The 17,995-nt window shown below is 43.9% G+C and overlaps 1 protein-coding gene across 8 annotated transcripts in view; it reads right to left on the bottom strand.

Moving 5' to 3' along the window:
• The window catches only part of map3k19 (mitogen-activated protein kinase kinase kinase 19), a 112,802-nt gene that overhangs the window by 49,570 nt on the left and 45,237 nt on the right, over window positions 1–17,995 (bottom strand). For 3 of the 8 annotated variants that reach the window (XM_078228049.1, XM_078228051.1, XM_078228057.1), the window contains exons 2-5: window positions 14,192–14,378; window positions 13,718–13,806; window positions 11,549–11,670; window positions 5,497–5,623 (exon numbers count right to left, since the gene is read on the bottom strand). In XM_078228049.1, the coding sequence (XP_078084175.1) occupies window positions 5,497–5,623; window positions 11,549–11,670; window positions 13,718–13,806; window positions 14,192–14,304 (451 nt within the window). In that variant the 5' untranslated portion in view covers window positions 14,305–14,378. Of the gene's footprint in view, window positions 1–2,137; window positions 2,265–5,496; window positions 5,624–11,548; window positions 11,671–13,717; window positions 13,807–14,191; window positions 14,379–17,995 lie in introns of those variants that run through there. The other 5 variants (XM_078228053.1, XM_078228056.1, XM_078228050.1 and 2 more) reach the window with 4 other exon arrangements.

Raw genomic sequence — 17,995 nt, 5'->3', positions numbered from 1 at the left:
TAATGAGGCCCATGTTGCCACTCGTTCAATAGTGCAGCAGTGCATAGTGTTCCTCAAAATGCGGTTCAGGTGTCTGGATCGCTCCGGCGAGGCCCTCCAATATAGCCCCTTTATATTGTCCCATATTGTGGTCGTGTGCTGTGCCCTACATAACCTGGCACAGCAGCAAGGACACCTCTTGGAGGAGGAGGACGTGGAGGCTGACCAGCCAGGTTTCACTGGGGAGGAGCCCACCCAGCAACAGGAGGAGGAGGAGGACGACGAGCAACACCATCCAGCCACTGGATGGCTGGCAGCAGCAAGGATCGGGCATACGAGTGCAGTGAGGGAGGCCCTGATCACCATGCGCTTTGGTCACTAAGAACCGGAGTTGCTGCACATGGGTTCTGGGGATGCCATAGGAGATGCTGTAAATCACTGCCAATGCATGCCATCCACTGTTGCCAGTGAATTATTTGAGCGCCTTGATTTTCTCAGTAGCAGTGCGTTGAGGGGCCTCCCCTACTGACATCAACGTGCAGGGTTCCTCTGGCGATCATCGGGGTAAGTACATTCATGTTAGAGGCTAATCAGAGATAAATTAGTCACAGGTGTGGGGTGAAATAACATTTACTGGGGCCAATAAAAGTGCCTTCAAAATAAGTGATAATATAAAAACAAGTGAACATGAGATTTCAAAGTGCCTAAATATTCTATCTACCTAGTGTTGCCCTCACCCATGCCATCTTAGTGCCGCTACAACTTCTTAACTTTATGTGGCCTACCGCTACGTCCTGGTGTCTCCCCAAGATGTACATCGGAGGTGGAGGTGGCCAGTGTGGTGAACCATAGATGGTTACCACTATGGGTACTTGTACATATGTTACTCTTGTTACCTTTGGGGTTAGGGTTGGGGTGTTCCACCTGTTAGCATTGTTCTGTGGTACACTCCATTTGGCTCCGCCTTCTTATAGGAGTATAAAGGTCGCTGCTACTTCCTAGTGGCCCTTAGTCTGGGATAGTATTGTTAAGCAGTATGCTCTATTCTTGTTGCGAATAAAAGCCTTTATTCCCGGGTACGACCTAGCCTCCCGAGTGAGTTAATCGCGCATCAGCCAGCCAGCTGCCGACCGTGCCCCTTGGCCTGTGATGCCCTTGGTGATTATCCTCAGTGAGCTCCAGAAGTTCCAGCATCATCTGGAGCTGCCAGTCCTGGAGGACCACCTGCGTTCATGCCATGGTGGCCGAGATGGCCCTCTGAGATGGAGGCCACCTGTCAATGGCAGCAGCAAGTGCCCTCTGAGACTGAACCACGTTCTCAAAGGCTGTTGACATCACCTGCTGTGTCTCAGTACTGTCCCCCTGGGTCTTCTGCAAGCTCTCAAGCCTCTCAGCCATGGGTCGCAGATTCTCGATAAGCCTGTTGAGGCCCTCAGTGGTGGCCTGCTGTGACTCAACCATGGCCCTCTGGGACTCCACCGTGGCCTGCTATGCCTTGGACATCGCTTGGACTCTGCCACTCATGGTGAGGATTTCCTACTCCAGGCTTTCCACCACGAATGCCACTCTTGCAGTGTTGACCTGGGGACCACGCAAGACAAGCAATAGCTGGTCTGCCTGAAAGCTTTGGGACTCCTCCCAATAGCCTCGCAGTCGGTCCAGTGTTGCTGTCAGCCCCTCCTCCATTCCGTGGCTCTGTTGCTGCATCTCCAGCAGCTGAGGGAGAAGTGATTGCAGAGGCCCAGCATGTAGCCTGGGGCCAGCTGAGTCCTCAGTTGCAGCAGGTCCCCACATGTTCCCTCCTCCTCCCGATGTAAATCAGCAGATGTGTCGTGCATACCAGAGAGTGACCCAAATGCCTCACCACTAACCGCACCCACCGATGTGAGAGTCCCTGGGATGGTAAGTTGCGAGGTGGAAGCTGATGCAAAACTGGTGCTGGCCTCATAGGTCCCTTCATCGGCTTCCACTGAGGTGTCTTCCGAGCTGTCAGGGGAAGGATGTGTGGGAGCAGCAGTAGGGCCCGCAATGCCAGATGGCCCGGGTCCCTTCCTGCAACATAGGGCACAAGTTTAAGTGCAAGGGAGGAAGAAGAATCTGGGCTGCATGCAATTTACTTGAGATATCTCCAACAAGTGGAGGATTGGCAGGTGCTCACTTGTATGCTCCAGCCCAACCATGCTGTCACTCATGGTTCACATCCCTTCCTCTCCCGCAAGCTCCAGTGCCCACTCCTCAAAGGGGGTGAGGACCTGGATCTTAGGCACACCATCCCCTGTTTTCACCCTCTCCCGGTGATTATGGGCATTCTTCCCCTGTGGGGACAGAAAGAGCCATGTAAAATCTGATGGCACAAGTCCTGCAGGGTTTCAGGGGGTGGCCCTCAGAGGGCAAGGATTGCGATACTCTTGGGGGGAGGAGGGAGGTGCTTGGTGGTCAGGGGCTGGAAGCATGCAGGATGCTGGGGTTGGAGGGATCTGGGGGTATTTTGGGGAAGACGGTAGATGAGGTTAAACATTCACCCTTGCTACCCGGATTCAGTTTTTTGCGGCACTGCTTCCCAGTTCTCCTGGCCAGTGCCCTGGCACTAACACATGCTACCACCGCCTCCCAGGTTGCATTTCCATGCCTTCCCCTGGGACAGCATCCTGCTGGGGAGAAGAGGGTGTCCCGCCTTGCCTCCACCACCTCCAGTAACCTGGGCAGATCAGCATCAGAAAAACAGAGAGCTGTCTTCCTGAAGGCCTGCCTTCAGGAAGAGTGCTGTCTTCCTGAAGGTTTCTTCCTGCAATGCCTGCCTGTCCGTCCATCCTTGGGATTTTTATGGAGCTTTCCCTTTTTAGGGCAGATCAGCTGGAGACAGTTTGGGCGAGTCACACGCCCGTTAATGTTGGGGTGGAATGTTCCCAATGTCCATGTGGGGGGAGGTTTTATCTGGTCCAGAGGTGTTCTGTGAGGAGAGCTGCTTTTTTTTAGCTTTTTCTGTGCATGCCCAGTTTGTGGCTCCGATCTGAGCTGCAGGCTGTCTGTCAAATTAAGCCCCACTCACTGCCTCTGGTGGCTAGAAACAGTCTAGCCCACTTTTTCAAAGACTGAGTGCATAAGATTTGGTGTGAAAACTCGCCCAAAAAACAGATCAGGAACCCTCCCATTTTCATGCTAGCTGGGCGCTTGGAAAAAATCTTGTAAAATTCCGCCCATAGAGTACAAAAGCAAGGAAATTGTGGTGAACCTTTATAAAACACTGGTTCAGCCTCAGTTGGAGTGTTGTATTTGATTCGGGGCAGTATACTATAGGAAGAATGTGTGAGCATTAGAAAGAGTTAAGAAAATGTTTATGATAATGGTTCCAGGGATGAGGGACTTCAGATATATGGATAGATTGAAGAGGCTGGAGTTGTTCTCCTTCGGTTGAAGGGAGATTTGAAAGAGGTGTTCAAAATCATGACAGTTCCAGACAGAGTAAATAGGGAGAAACTGTTCCTATTCGTCAAAGGGTTGAGAACCAGAGGACCCTAATTTAGGGTGACTGCCAAAAGAACCAAAGGCAATGTTGAAGTAAAACAATCCAAGTGTGTGGTGGAGGCAGATTTAATTGTGGCTTTCAAAGGGGAATTGGATAATTATCTGAATAGAAAAAAAATGCAGGCATGTGGGAAAAAGGTGGGAGAAGTGGGGCTAGCTGAGTTGTTCCCTTTTTAATTTATTCCTTCATGCATTCTGGGCATCACTGGCAAGGGGTGCATTTATTATCTGTTCTTAATTGCTCTTGAACTGAGTGGCTTGCTAGGCCAGTTCAGAGGGCAGTTAGGAGTCAAACACATTGCTGTGGGTCTGAAGTCACATGTAGGTCAGACCAAGTAAGGATGGCAGATTTTCTTCCCCACAGGGTATTAGAAAACCACATGGGCTTTTAGACAATCAATGCTAGAGTATTTCTCCCATTGGTTAACAAAGGAGCAATATTTATGCTAGGGGAAAATTCTATTCCAGATTTCTTGACCTTTCCAGTAAGTGAGGCAGTGTGAAAGTTACAGCAAGTAGGAGTCTAACAGAAATAAGAAACAAGAATCACAAAAAGTTAGCATGCAGGTACAGCAAGTGATTAGAAAGGCAAATGGAATGTTGGCATTTATTGCATGGGGAATTAAATATAAAAGTCTTGGTGCGGCCACATCTGGAGTACTGTGTACAGCTTTATTTGATAAAATATATAATTGTACATTAGCAGTTCAGCGAAGGTTCACTCAAGTCATTCCTGTGATAAGGGGCTTATTTTACGAAGAAAGGTTAAACAGGTTGGACCTAAACCTATTTAAGTTTAGAAGAATGAGAGGTGATCTTATTGAAACACATAAGATCCTGAAAGGACATTACAGGGTGGATACCGGGAGGATGTTTACTCTTGTGGGTGAGACTAGAATTGGGGGACACAATTTAAGAATGAGAGGTATCTTACTCTTGTGGGGGAGACTAGAATTGGGGGACACAATTTAAGAATGAGAGGTATCCCTTTTAAGACAGTGGTGAGGAGATTTTCTTTCTCTGAAGGTTGTTAGTCTGTGTGATTCTCTTCCCCAGAGAGTAATGGATGCTGAGTCATTGAATTTATTCAAGGCTGAGTTAGATAGATTTTTGATAGGGGTTATGGGGGGGCGGGCAGGAAAGTGTTGAATGGCAGAACAGGTTGAAAGGGCCAAATGGACTATCCTTGCTCCTAAGTCCAATATTCTTATGTTTCTAAAGGAGAAACCTCTTAAAGAAGTTCTATAGAAAGTTAATGTTTATCCTTAATGTGTCTTACTCTCTACCTGACTCACTCCAGGCAGAACTCTCAGAAGAAAAAATATATTTTCTAATCCATTAGTAGCAAACTCATCTTTCTTCAGTGGGCAGATTGGAACTTTTTGTTCTGCATTTCTGTTTCTAATAAGGCACATTCACACTAAATCATGGGATCTTTATAACAAATATCTGCAATAGGAAACTTTCTCTACAGTTTGAAAGGAAAACCATCTTCATGAAAAAGGAATTGGCAAACATTTGTTTGTAATGCAGGATGCCTGACAAATTATATGTCAGCACATAATTTCACCACTTGCATATGATTTTAGCATGGGAAAATTGCATTAACTTTTCTCCTTCCCCAAATTTGCCCAACAGTGTTTACCCTTTGAAATTTAAATAGAAAAAGACAATTATGATCTTAAATGAGTAGTAAATTAACACCTTAAACAATAGCAGAGTATACCCGTATTGGTCAATGGCACCTGAATGAGGTTTGTATACTTGAGACTGGAAGCACATTCTCTGCCTCTGTAAATAATAAGCTGTTTACAGCTTTTCACCAAAGCTTACACATTAAGCGACCCTTTTCTTTATTGTGCAATCAGGCTCCCTACAACATAAGTGATGTAACTAGTCTGCATGTACAAGTATGATTGCTTGCATGTCCAAAGCATATCCTACACCTTCCTGGTCAAAATAATTACAACCCGAGGTATAATATAACAGTACCTTGTGTTAGTCTTTGAAACTTTGAATTTGTTCCATCAGATTGTCTGACCAAACTGCTTTTTTCAGGAGCTAAAGTCTTATTTCTGCTCATCAAACAGTTTGTGTTTTTTGAGTCCTCAGTCGACACCTAAAGGCCAGAAAATCACATGAACATTAAAAGTCTCTCAGTGTACCAAATACTGAGAGGGCTAAATTCAATAGCTTCCAAAAAGGAGCTAGGGAATTGTGATGTGCAATTAACCTGCAACCATTGACTGCAAGGCAGGCCACACACTAACTTTATGCTGCCTGCTCATTTCAATAACTTTAGACTACAGCCAGAGAGCTAAGTGCTGTTGATTGACTGGATGCATCAGCAAGGGCCCAATATCATGAGTGACTACCTACCCTGCACCACTTAAAATTAGCTTCCAATCTGGAGTATATTAACAACAAGTCTTTATTAACAATTCTTAGCTATGTACGTATTTACAGTAGAAGGTGCAGGTATGGAGTTAACTCCATCCAAGGATTTTACACAACTGTGTCCATCTCCAGACTGACCCTGGCTCTGGTCAGGTGTCTTCTTACATTACTGTATGGGTGGTACTGTCCTCAGTCCCACATTAATCCTTTATGTACCAAACCCTTCTATTACACCTCCCCAAGTATTTATCCCATGGAAGTAGAGGTACTTTAGTTTACTTCCACGTCTTGCATTGCTATATGTCTTGTGCATTGAATTTATTTTTACAACTTTGATGCTATTCTAACATTATTGCTTTTACAGTATTAACATTAATAACACTCTCATTATTCCATCTTGCCCCTCCAAATCATCAATCTGGAGGCTTTTAACCCTTTCACATCACATTCACCATTCTGTTGGGAGAGTGGCATGCTCTGGTGTTGCTTGTTCTTGTTGTTGGCCTGGAGGTTGGGCTGGTGTTTCTCTGCTTTCATCTGCTTCTTCCATTGCTCGAGGTTAAACTGCACCTGGTTGGTCTGGCTGGTTTGAGGGTACATGGTTGTTGTTATCCTTGATTGTTTCTTGCGGGGTGCACTAAAACGTTATTTGTTTATTCACCTGCTGAAGGAGCCGTGCTCCGAAAGCTCGTGATTCCAAATAAACCTGTTGGACTTTAACTTGGTGTTGTGAGACTTCTTACTGATTTGTCTATTTGACAGTGTTTTTTCTTCTTCCTTCTTCATTTAGGCTATTTGGCAGCTTCCAGATAGCTGTGTCAAGGATAAGATCATCTTTAGCTTGTGGCAGGTCAAAGAATGAATTGTTTGCAAAACCCACCATCATTCTGTCTCAAATGAGCTCAGACTTTAAATACCCAACTTCACATCCTTCAGCCATCTTATAGAGATTGTTAATGAAGGAATTGATAGATTCCTTGGAGTTGGATTCTCATTACATTTAGCTCTCTCCAGTATTCTATTGGATCTCAAGTTAAAAAAGACATTGAGAGATTTCAAATCATCACCAAATTTGGCAGATAATAACATCAAGAACTTATTTCTTTTTTGTCATTTTGAGTGTCTGAAGACCTGTAAATAAGCATTCACCTTTATATTGTATCTGGCCAACTGTGAGTCATTGCACTGAGAGAACAACACCCCACCTATCGCAATCCCCAGCCCCTGGCGACATCCCACATTCAATGGCATAACCATTGCCAAATTCTCCACCATTAACATCCTGGAGGTTATCATTAACCAGAAACTGAACTGGACCAGTCATATAAATACTGTGGCACCAAGAGCATATCAAAGGCTGTGAATTCTGCAGTGAGTAACACCTCCTGACTCCAAAGTATTTTCACCATCTATACGGCAGGAGTGCAATGTAATATTATCCACTTGCAGATGTGCACAATTCCATCAACACTCAGGAATCTTGATACCATCCAGGATATAGCATCCTGCTTGATTGGCATCCCATCCACCACCGACACACAGTAGCAGCAGTGTTCACCATTTAAAAAAGGTCAATTCCTGCACCTCGTCAAAGCTCTTTCAATAGCACCTTCCAAACTTCTACCATTTAGGAGAACAAGGGCAGCAAATGCATCGGAACACCACAACCTGGAGGTTCCCCTTTAATCCACATTTAATCTAGACGTGGAAATATATCGCTGATCCTTCACAATCACTGGGCCAAAATCCCGGAAGTTTCTCCCTAACTGCAGTGCAGGTATGACACAATGGACTGTTGTGGTTTGGGAAAGTAGCCCATCAACATAGCACAAAGAGTTAACAGATGGGGTATGCTAATCTATGAAGTAGATGATGTTGAAGCATTAACACTAGTCAGTCATGTGTCAGATTGTCTGGGCCTGATTTCACCATCACGTTGTGCCCATTTTTGGGTGCGAAAACTTGGTAAAGTCAGGCGTGAAGTGAGTAGCGCGATCTGTGCCGGTTCCCCCTTTACCAAGGCCTGAAAATAGCCACGATCGGGACTGCACCTGAAATGGGCGCAATGGCCATTTAAATGCATTTAAATTGACTTAATGAGCTGCACATCCAACCTTACCGGCACTTTTCCCTTTACCACCACGTTCGCCCATCCAGATTCGATGTGAAACAGACATATTCTACAAAAATCTGATTCGTGCACTCCAGCTAGTGAGGAGGTAAGTGCTCAGTATCCAATGGCTCTCTGCTTGAGATTGGTGGTGGTGGTGGGTGGGGGCTGTGGGGGGGGGGGCAGGTGGGTCCGACGGCTCTCTGCTTGAGATCGATGGGGAGGTGGTGGTTCCACTGCCACTCTGCCTCTGATTAGTGAGGGGGTAGGGGGGATCTGCTGCCACTCTGCCTGTGATCAGTGAGGGGGAAGGGGGGTCCGCTGCCACTCTGCCTGTGATCAGTGAGGGGGAAGGGGGGTCCACTGCCACTCTGCCTGTGATCAGTGAGGGGGAAGGGGGGTCCACTGCCACTCTGCCTGTGATCAATGAGGAGGAAGGAGGGGGTCCGCTGCCACTCTGCCTCTGATCAGTGAGAGGGAAGGGGGGTCCGCTGCCAGTCTGCATGTGATCAGTGAGGGGGAAGGGGGGTCCGCTGCCACCCCACCTATGATCAGTAAGGGGGAAGGGGGGGTCCGCTGCCACTCTGCCTGAGATCGGTGAGGGGAATGGGGGAGGGGGCCGCAATCGGTCTGGGTGGTGGAGGGGGTGGGGGGATAAGGGGGTCAGTAATGTTGTGGGGGCAGGACAATGTCTGTGGGGGCCAGGGGGAGGCATTATCCGGCCTGGGAGCCATGTGGCATTCTATCTTTTTTTATGTGCATGTGCAATTGGAGGCGCCATTCGGAGCTGCAGGAATTTGGGTGCGTTAAGCCCTGCCCACAGGCTTCTGCAGCATGTTTTGGAATCGCTGATATTTTTGCAGGCAGAGTGCGTATGGGAGCGCCTGAGAACGAGGCTAAAAGTCGGGTCTGAAACACTCCCAGTTTCAAGTTCACCCAGCACTTAGAATCAAAATCTCTTTCTCTCTCTCTCATTTGCCTATTCTGTAACCTAATAAACGAGTGTTAAACAGATAGCAGAGTATATTTGCAAATGGGACCTGATCTCAGAACAATCACCAGCTTTTAAAGGGGAATTAGCGATGGAGAATAGCTGCTGGCCTTGCCTATGCTACTCCCATCTCATGAATCAAAAAAATGTTGTGATGGTCAGTGACAGCGGAAGTTCAGGTGTTGGACGATCAATGCATGGAGAATTGGGTTTGTGGATTCTGGTATTCCATTCAACTGAGTCCTTCGTAGACAGCCCATCCAGCAGAGTTGCCTCAGTTGCATTTCCCATTTTCCTCCTCCTGCTCGTGCTCCTGCTTCTCAGATGCTTCACATATAGCCAGTGACAGCAGCTGTCATCTCATGACACCTGTTCTGCTGAGTACAGCAGGGCTTCTCCAGAACTGTCCAGGCAATAAAAGCGTCCTTTCAACAGCCCATTGGTCTTGTCCTATTACATTTCATGGGACCATACAGGTTTATGTTATGCTTTCCACACATTGGTATTTGGGTTACACACTGAAGTCATCAGCAATGTCACCAGCTCTTGTCACCCTTTGAAAGAATCTTTGTCAGTGTTGTGCCTGTCTATCATTTCAATAGCCTTGTTTCTATATCTAAGTACAAAACTCCTTGGTCATTATATTTTATTATTTAGATTCAATGCGGGTACTGTTTTGGAATGTTTTCTTTGTCATGCACCAAGCCTCACTGGCAGAAAAAGATTAAACAACTGCACATGTAGTTGAAAGAGTGAGGTAGGGATTCAAAAAAGTGAGGTATTGGTATATCTGGTAAAGAATAAAATAGATTCATTAGAAGGATGCCAGGGATGAGATGGCAGCAAGGGTTTAAAAAATTAGGACTATGTCATTACAGCCGAGAAGCTTAAAAGCAATTTTATAGAAGTGTTCAGTTTTGAAGATTTTTTTCACAAAATCTACCATGCAGGGTCCCAGATATTAATCATATTTTTAAACGCTGCACTATAGTGCCATGAGGGTAGGAGGGTATCAACAGGCTTTCAACTAATACTCATTTTAAGCCAACTGACTCTCACAACTACCCTGACTACACTTCCTAACACCCTGCTTCGTGTAAGGATTCCATTCCATTTTCCAAGTTTTTCCGTCGCCTCTGTTCTGATTATGCAATCTTCCACAACAGCACTTTAGAAATGCCTTCCTTTTTTCTCAACTGAAGATTCTCCTCCATGAAAGGGCCCTCAACTGCACTTGTGCTCTCACCTCTTCCTGCCCTCCTAGAACTGCAATAGGACCCTTGTCCTCACCTTCTACCCCACCAGCTTCCACATCCAATGATCGTCCTCTGCCATTCCCGTCACCGTGTGGAGATGCCGGCGTTGGACTGGGGTAAACACAGTAAGAAGTTTAACAACACCAGGTTAAAGTCCAACAGGTTTATTTGGTGTGGCTTTTGCTACCAAATAAACCTGTTGGACTTTAACCTGGTGTTGTTAAACTTATTCCCGTCACCTCCAGCATGATGCCACTACCAAACATATCTTCCTCTCTCTTCCCCTGTCAGCATTCTAATGGGACTGTTCCCTCTGTAACACCCTGTCCCCCAATACCTCATTCCTTTCCCGTGACAGCTTCCCATGCAAATGAAAAATATATAATACTTGCCTGTTTACTGTCTCTCTGCACAATATTCTTCTAGATATATTTATTTTTTATTTTAATTTCTATTTCAATATACTGTATTCTTTGCTCACAATGAAGTCTCCTCTACATTAGGGAGACCAAATGCAGATTGGATGAACGCTTTGCAGAACCCTCTGCTCAATCTGTAAGCATAATCTCCATCTTCCAATGGCTTGCCATTTTAATCTCCAACTTGCATTCAATGTTCAAGTGAAGTTCAACGCAAAATTGAGGAACACTGCCTTATCTTTTGATTAGGCATTTTACAGCCTCCAGACTCAACGTTGAGTTCAACAATGTCAGGCCATAAACTCTGTTTCCCCGTTTTGGTTTTCCTGTTTTGCTTTCGGATACAGCAGTTCATTATTGTGTCATTCACACCCACTCTGGGCAAATTTTTAATTTCTTCACTCCAGCCAAAGTCACTACCTTTCCATTCTCAACCCTAACACAGACCATCCCTTTTTTCTTCTTTCTCCCCCTCCGTCTGTCCTTTTGCTTGCTTAAAATCTATTACATTTCTATTTCCCATCAGTTCTGAAGAAGGACCTTGGCCTGAAATGCTATCTCTGTTTCTTTCACCACAGACACAGTCAGACCTACTGAGTATTCCTAGCATTTTCTTTTCATTTATACTTCATTGCATGTTATAGAGAAGAACCTATATATTACAATGTTTGATTATCTCATCAATACCTCTAGAATATCTTTGTTTGCATCACCATAAAGTCCCAAATATTTATTTATAGGACAATTATAAATTCCAGATAATCCAACATCATTGATGATTAGAAGAAACCCCTTAAATAAAGTGTGCTTCTGTTTACTTTACTCAAAATTGACTCCTGTCTCAACAGAAAGATGAAACCCAACCTGTTACCTGTGAATCACAGATGTTCAGATCAACATTTATCCCGACCTTTTCTCCACATGCAAGGAAGTTATGTAATAAAGGTGATTCTGGATTGGGAGAGCAGACGGAAGTGTCCTCTGCCTGCATGGCTACAGAATCAAAGGACAAAATATTATTTTAAAAATGTGATTTAAAAAAAAAAGAGTTTAAACAGTACCTCCTTATAATAATTTGGTTTTTTATTTAAGAGCAGTGATCTTAGTTCAATTTTTGTTGGCACATGCAGAATTTGCTGGATGCTGCTGGTGTTAAGGCCATGAAGTATTTGCATTCAGCCATACACTTCTTGAAATTTTTTTTCCTGTCATTTAAGAGTATTGAATATTCTAAATATGTTGTAACTGTGGTTACAACCATTGCCTGGTCAATACATGATACAAAGGCCATGCACAGATCCTTAACTGACTCTCAGTTTAAATTTATGTTTGTTTATTTATTAATGTCACAAGTAGGCTTACATTAACACTGTAATTAAGTTATTGGGAAAATTCTCTAGTCGCCACTGGCGACTGTTTGGGTACACTGAGAGAGAATTTAGCATGGCCAATGTACCTAACCAGCATGTCTTTCAGTCTGTGGGAGCACCCGCAAGAAACCCACATAGACACAGGGAGAACATACAGACTCCGCACAGGCAGTGACCCAAGCCGGGTCCCTGGCACTGTGAGGCAGCAGTGCTAACCACTGTGTTGCCCCGGTGTTCTTGATTGGATTTGAGCACTTGATTAAATATCCACAAACAGAAAAATACAAAAGTGTTCACTTAGACAACAAGCAATAAAAACGAATGGTTGGAGAACAGGCATTCCCAAACTGGGATCCACAGATCACCAGGGGTCTGTTAAAGGTCTCCAGTGGGTCTGCGAAGCTGACTAGTCAGCCTATCAGCTTACAGTGCTCTGAGAGGCCTTGCTCTGATTGGCCAATTTGATTTATTCCATCTCCCTGTTGCTGGGCAGAATAGCCCATGGGCGGCTGAACTGGTAGGTGATGTATTGGGCAGAAAGCAGGCAGTGGCGGCAAGAAAAGGCTATGCATGGCCTACAAGTGGCTGCAGCGGGGCTTCAAGAAGGGAGCTTGTGGGGTTCGGGTCTCAGGAAATGGCAGGGGGTTGGTTCTGGCCTCGAGAAAGGAGTGGGGAGAGGTGGTTCTGGCCTCGAAGGGAGGTCGGGCCTCAGATTGAGGAATATGAGTGTGCTGTGTGTGAGAGGATGTGAGGGCAAATGTGTGTGAATGTGAGAGAGAGGGGTGAGTAAGCAAGGTGTGTATGTGTGAATGTGAGAGAGAGGGGTAAGTGAGAGAGGTGTGTGTGTGTGAATATGAAAGACAGACGTGAGTATATGTGTGAATGTGAGACAGACGTGTTTGTGCGTGATGTGTGTGAGATGTGTGTGTCCAATATTAGAATCAGCTTTCCTGCATCATTCCTCCCAATAAAAATGTCAAAGGGTAAGACGTATATATTTTTAATTAGAGAACTTTTAAACTATTACCAGATTAATGTATGCATAACTATAGCTAGAAAAGACTTGTTTACATCTGATTTTTGTGTTCCCTTTCATAGCAACAAAAAGGGGAGCCAACATTGAGAGTGCTTGGTGTTTCCTGATGCTATTGGTAGGTCATTAGGGGTTCCGTGGCTCAAAGTTTGGGAAATCCTGACTTAGAATAATCTACCATAATGATAAAATATTGATTATAATTGATAGATATAAATACATTATTTTGATGAAAATCTATATATTTTGTATATTCTTTATAAAGGGAGCACTATATGTTGAGCGGCATTTTTGTTTAAATTTAAAATTGCGACACATGCCAGAATAAAACAATTACTATCATCAAAATTAAGATTCTTAGAAACTGCTTATTTTCCCAAAAAATACAGATTAGTGTTACAGACATTTCTAATTCAAATGATTTTGTCTTTTATTAATAGATTTGAACGATTTGCTTATTCAGTTACTTAATTTCCTGTATTCACTTATGTAGGACCTTCTATGCAATGGCAGGGCAGTTAGTAATCATTGTCTAAACTATTTCACTCTACATTCCTATAAAGTAATTTAGAAGGAAGTAACTTTGTCTCATAAAATGCTTGAAAATCTTAATTCAAACTAAAGCAAGCAAGTTTACCTTGTAGTGATAGTTGATTTGGTATTACATCAGACTGTTGTTCTCTTCCTGTGTTTTTCACATGGGTTTCATATGGAGTTACCAATCTCCTGTTTGAATTGTAAAAAATCAAATCTCTGTAAAGCACAACTGTGACGTTAGTGTACCTTTAAAAAGTGTTTTTTTTTAAATCATGTACTCTGCAGTTGTAAGCAAACGTTTTCAATTTGTTTTTCTCATTGTTGCCAGGCTGTGTATGAGTTTTTTTTATTGCTGCTTAAACAGGGGTTTGTTTCTTTTACTGGGATGTTTATAGCTCTGCATTGATGGGAGAAAAAATGGTTGGCAGGTCAGGTGTTGGAGGAGTTTTTTTCATTTTCAGTGTGGAGCTACAGGTTTGAGTTTTAGTTTTAGAAGCGGCATCAAGCTGAAAATAAGTCTCTCTCTCTCCCTGGTTTTGGAAATTCTGCTAGTTAGGTGAAAGCAAGGTCTTACCTGTCTGAAAAGGGGAATCGGCTGTTGGTGGCTTTCCCAGAGTCCTTGATGTTTTGGGAAGCTGTTCTGACTTCAAACTGTTCTGAGTCTATCCAGAGAACTGCAGACTTCATTCAAAGGACCCAAGTCCAGTATTACATGAGCATCAGTCTTTGCTGTGTTTAAACCTGTGAAAAGGGTCCTTTGTCTATGGGATTGATTTGATTGGAACACGTTAGGTATATTTGTTAAGGGTTAGACATTATAGTGGTTGTTCTGTTTCTTGTTTGTAATTGATGAAAGTTCTTGCTAATTTTCTTACTATACATGTTAACTATATTCTTAAATAAACTTTGTTTGATAAAAGCTCCCAAGTGGGTCATTTGAATCATATCTGAAATGGAACATATCATGCTTATCCTCGCCAAATTTAAGAGGCAAAACTAATGATCTTGGTAGGCTCCATAAAACACTTTGGAGTTTCTGACCTGAACCATAACACAGCATAATATTGTACTTGTTCAATAAGTATATAATAGGAACTTAGTTTTCATGTATATTTATAAATGTGGAGGAGGTTAAAAGGAAAATACATATTTTTAAAAGCATTATATTTTTGGTATAGGTTTTAACTGCATTCATTCTGCCAGTTGTAATATATACTTCTGGTGTGGCAACAGCCGCTCTTTTATCCTGTTCAATCTCTTGTGGCTAAACTCCACTTGCCCCTCAAAGAAAACAATTTTTTAACTATCTCAGTTGAAATCAGGCCCAATAGAGTCATAGAATCATAAGAACATAAGAAATAGGAGCAGGAGTAGGCCATCTAGCCCCTCGAGCCTGCCCCGCCATTCAATAAGATCATGGCTGATCTGATAGTGGTTTAGTTCCACTTACCCGCCCGCTCCCCATAACCCTTAATTCCCTTATTGATCAGAAATCTATCTACCTGTGACTTAAACATATTTAACGAGGTAGCCTCCACTGCTTCAATGGGCAGAGAATTCCAGAGATTCACTACCCTCTGAGAGAAGAAGTTCCTCCTCAACTCTGTTCTAAACTGACTCCCCCTTATTTTGAGGCTGTGTCCTCTAGTTCTTGTTTCCTTTCTAAGTGGGAAGAATCTCTCTGCCTCTACCCTGTCTAGCCCCTTCATTATCTTATATGTCTCTATAAGATCTCCCCTCAGCCTTCTAAACTCCAACGAGTACAGGCCCAATCTACTCAATCTCTCCTCATAAGCTAACCCCCTCATCTCTAGTATCAACCTGGTGAACCTTCTCTGTACTCCCTCCAAGGCCAATACATCCTTCTGCAAATAAGGGGACCAAAATTGCACATAGTACTCCAGTTGTGGTCTCACCAGTACCTTGTACAATTGCAGCAAGACCTCCCTGCTTTTATACTCCATCCCCTTCGCGATAAAGGCCAACATTCCATTTGCCTTCTTGATCACCTGCAAACTGAGTTTTTGCGATTCATGCACAAGGACCCCCAGGTCCCTCTGCACAGTAGCATGTTGTAATTTTTCACAATTTAAATAATAGTCCATTTTACTATTATTCCTTCCAAAGTGGATAACTTCACACTTGTCAACGTTATACTCTATCTGCCAGATCCTCGCCCACTCACTTAGCCTATCCAAATCTCTCTACAGACTTTCCGCATCCTCCACGCAATTCGCTTTCCCAATCATCTTTGTATCATCCGCAAACTTTGTTACCCTACACTCGGTCCCCTCCACCAGATCGTCTATGTATATGGGAAACAGTTGAGGCCCCAGCACCGATCCCTGTGGCACGCCACTAGTCACCAACTGCCAACCAGAAAAGCACCCATTTATTCCAACTCTCTGCTTCCTGTTAGATAGCCAATCCTCAATCCACGCTAACACTTTACCCCCAACTCCGTGTACCCTAATCTTCTGCAGCAACCTTTTGTGATGCACCTTATCGAACGCCTTCTGGAAATCCAAAAACACACATCCACTGGTTCCCCTCTGTCAACTGCACTCGTTACATCTTCATAAAAATCCAATAAATTCGTCAAACACGACTTTCCCTTCATGAATCCATGCTGCGTCTGCTTGATCGAACCATTTTTTCCAAGTGTCCTGCTATTTCTTCTTTAATGATGGATTCCAGCAATTTCCCAACTATGGACAGTGTAGAAAAGGCCCTTCGGCCCATCGAGTCTGCATCAACAATAACTACCACTAAAGTTGCACTAATCCCATTTTCCAGCACTTGTCCCATATCCTTGAATGTTATGATGTTTCAAGTGCTTATCCAAATACTTTTTAAAGGTTGTAAGATTTCTGGCCTCCACCACCTTCTCATTCAAGATGCCCAGCTCCCTCTGAGTGAAAAAAATATTTTCTCAAATCCCCTCTGACTTTCCTGTCCCTTGCCCTAAAACTATGCCCCCTCGTGATTGACCCTCAGCCAAGAGGAACAGCTCCTTCCTATTCACCCTGTCCATACCTCTCGATCTCATACACTTCAATCAAGTCCCCCTCAGCCTGCTCTGCTCTAAAGAAAGCAATCCAAGCCTATCCAGTCTCTCCTTATAGTTCATATGCTCCATCCCAGGCAACATCCAGGTGAATCGCCTCTGTACCCTCACTAATGCAATCATATCATTTCTATAGTGAGGTGACCAGGACTGTACTCCAGCTGTGGCCTAAACAATGTTCTGTACAGCTCCAACATTACCTCCTTGCTCTTATACTCAATGCCACAACTGATAAAAGCAAGTGTCCCATATGTCGCCTTAACTATCCTGTTCATCTGCTCTGCCACCTTCAGGGATCTGTGAATAAGCACCACAAGAGTCACTAGTGTCCTGCCATTCATTAAATACTCCCTTGTCTTGTTACTTCTTCCAAAGTGCATCACCACACACTTATCAGGGTCAATACCATCTGCCACTGCTCTGCCCATCTGACCAACCCTCTATACCTTCCTGTAACCTACGACCACCTTCTTCACTATTAACCACATTACAAATCTTGGTGTCATCTGCAATCTTGCTTATCATTGCCCTCATATAAGCGTCTACATTATGCATGTATATAACAAACAATAAGGATCCCAGCACTGAACCTTGTGGTAAACCAGTGGATACTGGCCTCTAGTCACAAAAACAGCCTTCTACTACCTAACTTTGTGTCCTATTACTAAGCCAGTTTTGGATCCATCTTGTCAAATCTTCCTGTATTCCATGTACTTCAACCTTTTCAATCAGTCTCCCATGTGGGACCTTATCAAAGGCTTTGCTAAAATCCATATAAACTACAGCAACTGCACTTCCCTCATCCACACACTTGGTCACATTTTCAAAAGATTCTAACAAATTTGTTGCATGTTGCATTTGAGGCATCACCTCCCTCCGACAAACCCAAGCTGACTATTCCTAATTAACCCATGCCTTTCCAAGTGGATATTAATCCTCTCCTTCCTAATGTTCTCCAATAGTTTCCCTACCACTGACATGAGATTTATCGGTCTGTAATTTCCTGGTTCATCGCTCCTACCCTTCTTGAAAAGCATAACCACATTAGCCACCCTCCAGTCCTCCAGCGCTTCCCCCATGGCCAGAGAGGAATTAAAAAATTGTGTCAGAGCCTCTCCAATTTCCTGCCTTGCCTCCCACAGCAGCCTGGGTAGCAATTCATCTGGGCCTGGGGATTTGTCCACTTTCAAGCCTGTCAGAGCCTCTCATTTTTCCTATGCCAAACTGTGCAAGTTCCTCACAGTCCTTTTCCTGAATTTGAATCCATTTTAACATCATTAGCTAGGTTCAAGTCAGATGTTCAGACCTCAC

The sequence above is a fragment of the Mustelus asterias genome, chromosome 14 (genome assembly GCF_964213995.1).
Source record: "Mustelus asterias chromosome 14, sMusAst1.hap1.1, whole genome shotgun sequence".
In the NCBI taxonomy this organism is placed as follows: Eukaryota; Metazoa; Chordata; class Chondrichthyes; order Carcharhiniformes; family Triakidae; genus Mustelus; species Mustelus asterias.
This window is presented reverse-complemented; position numbering and strand designations above follow the sequence as displayed.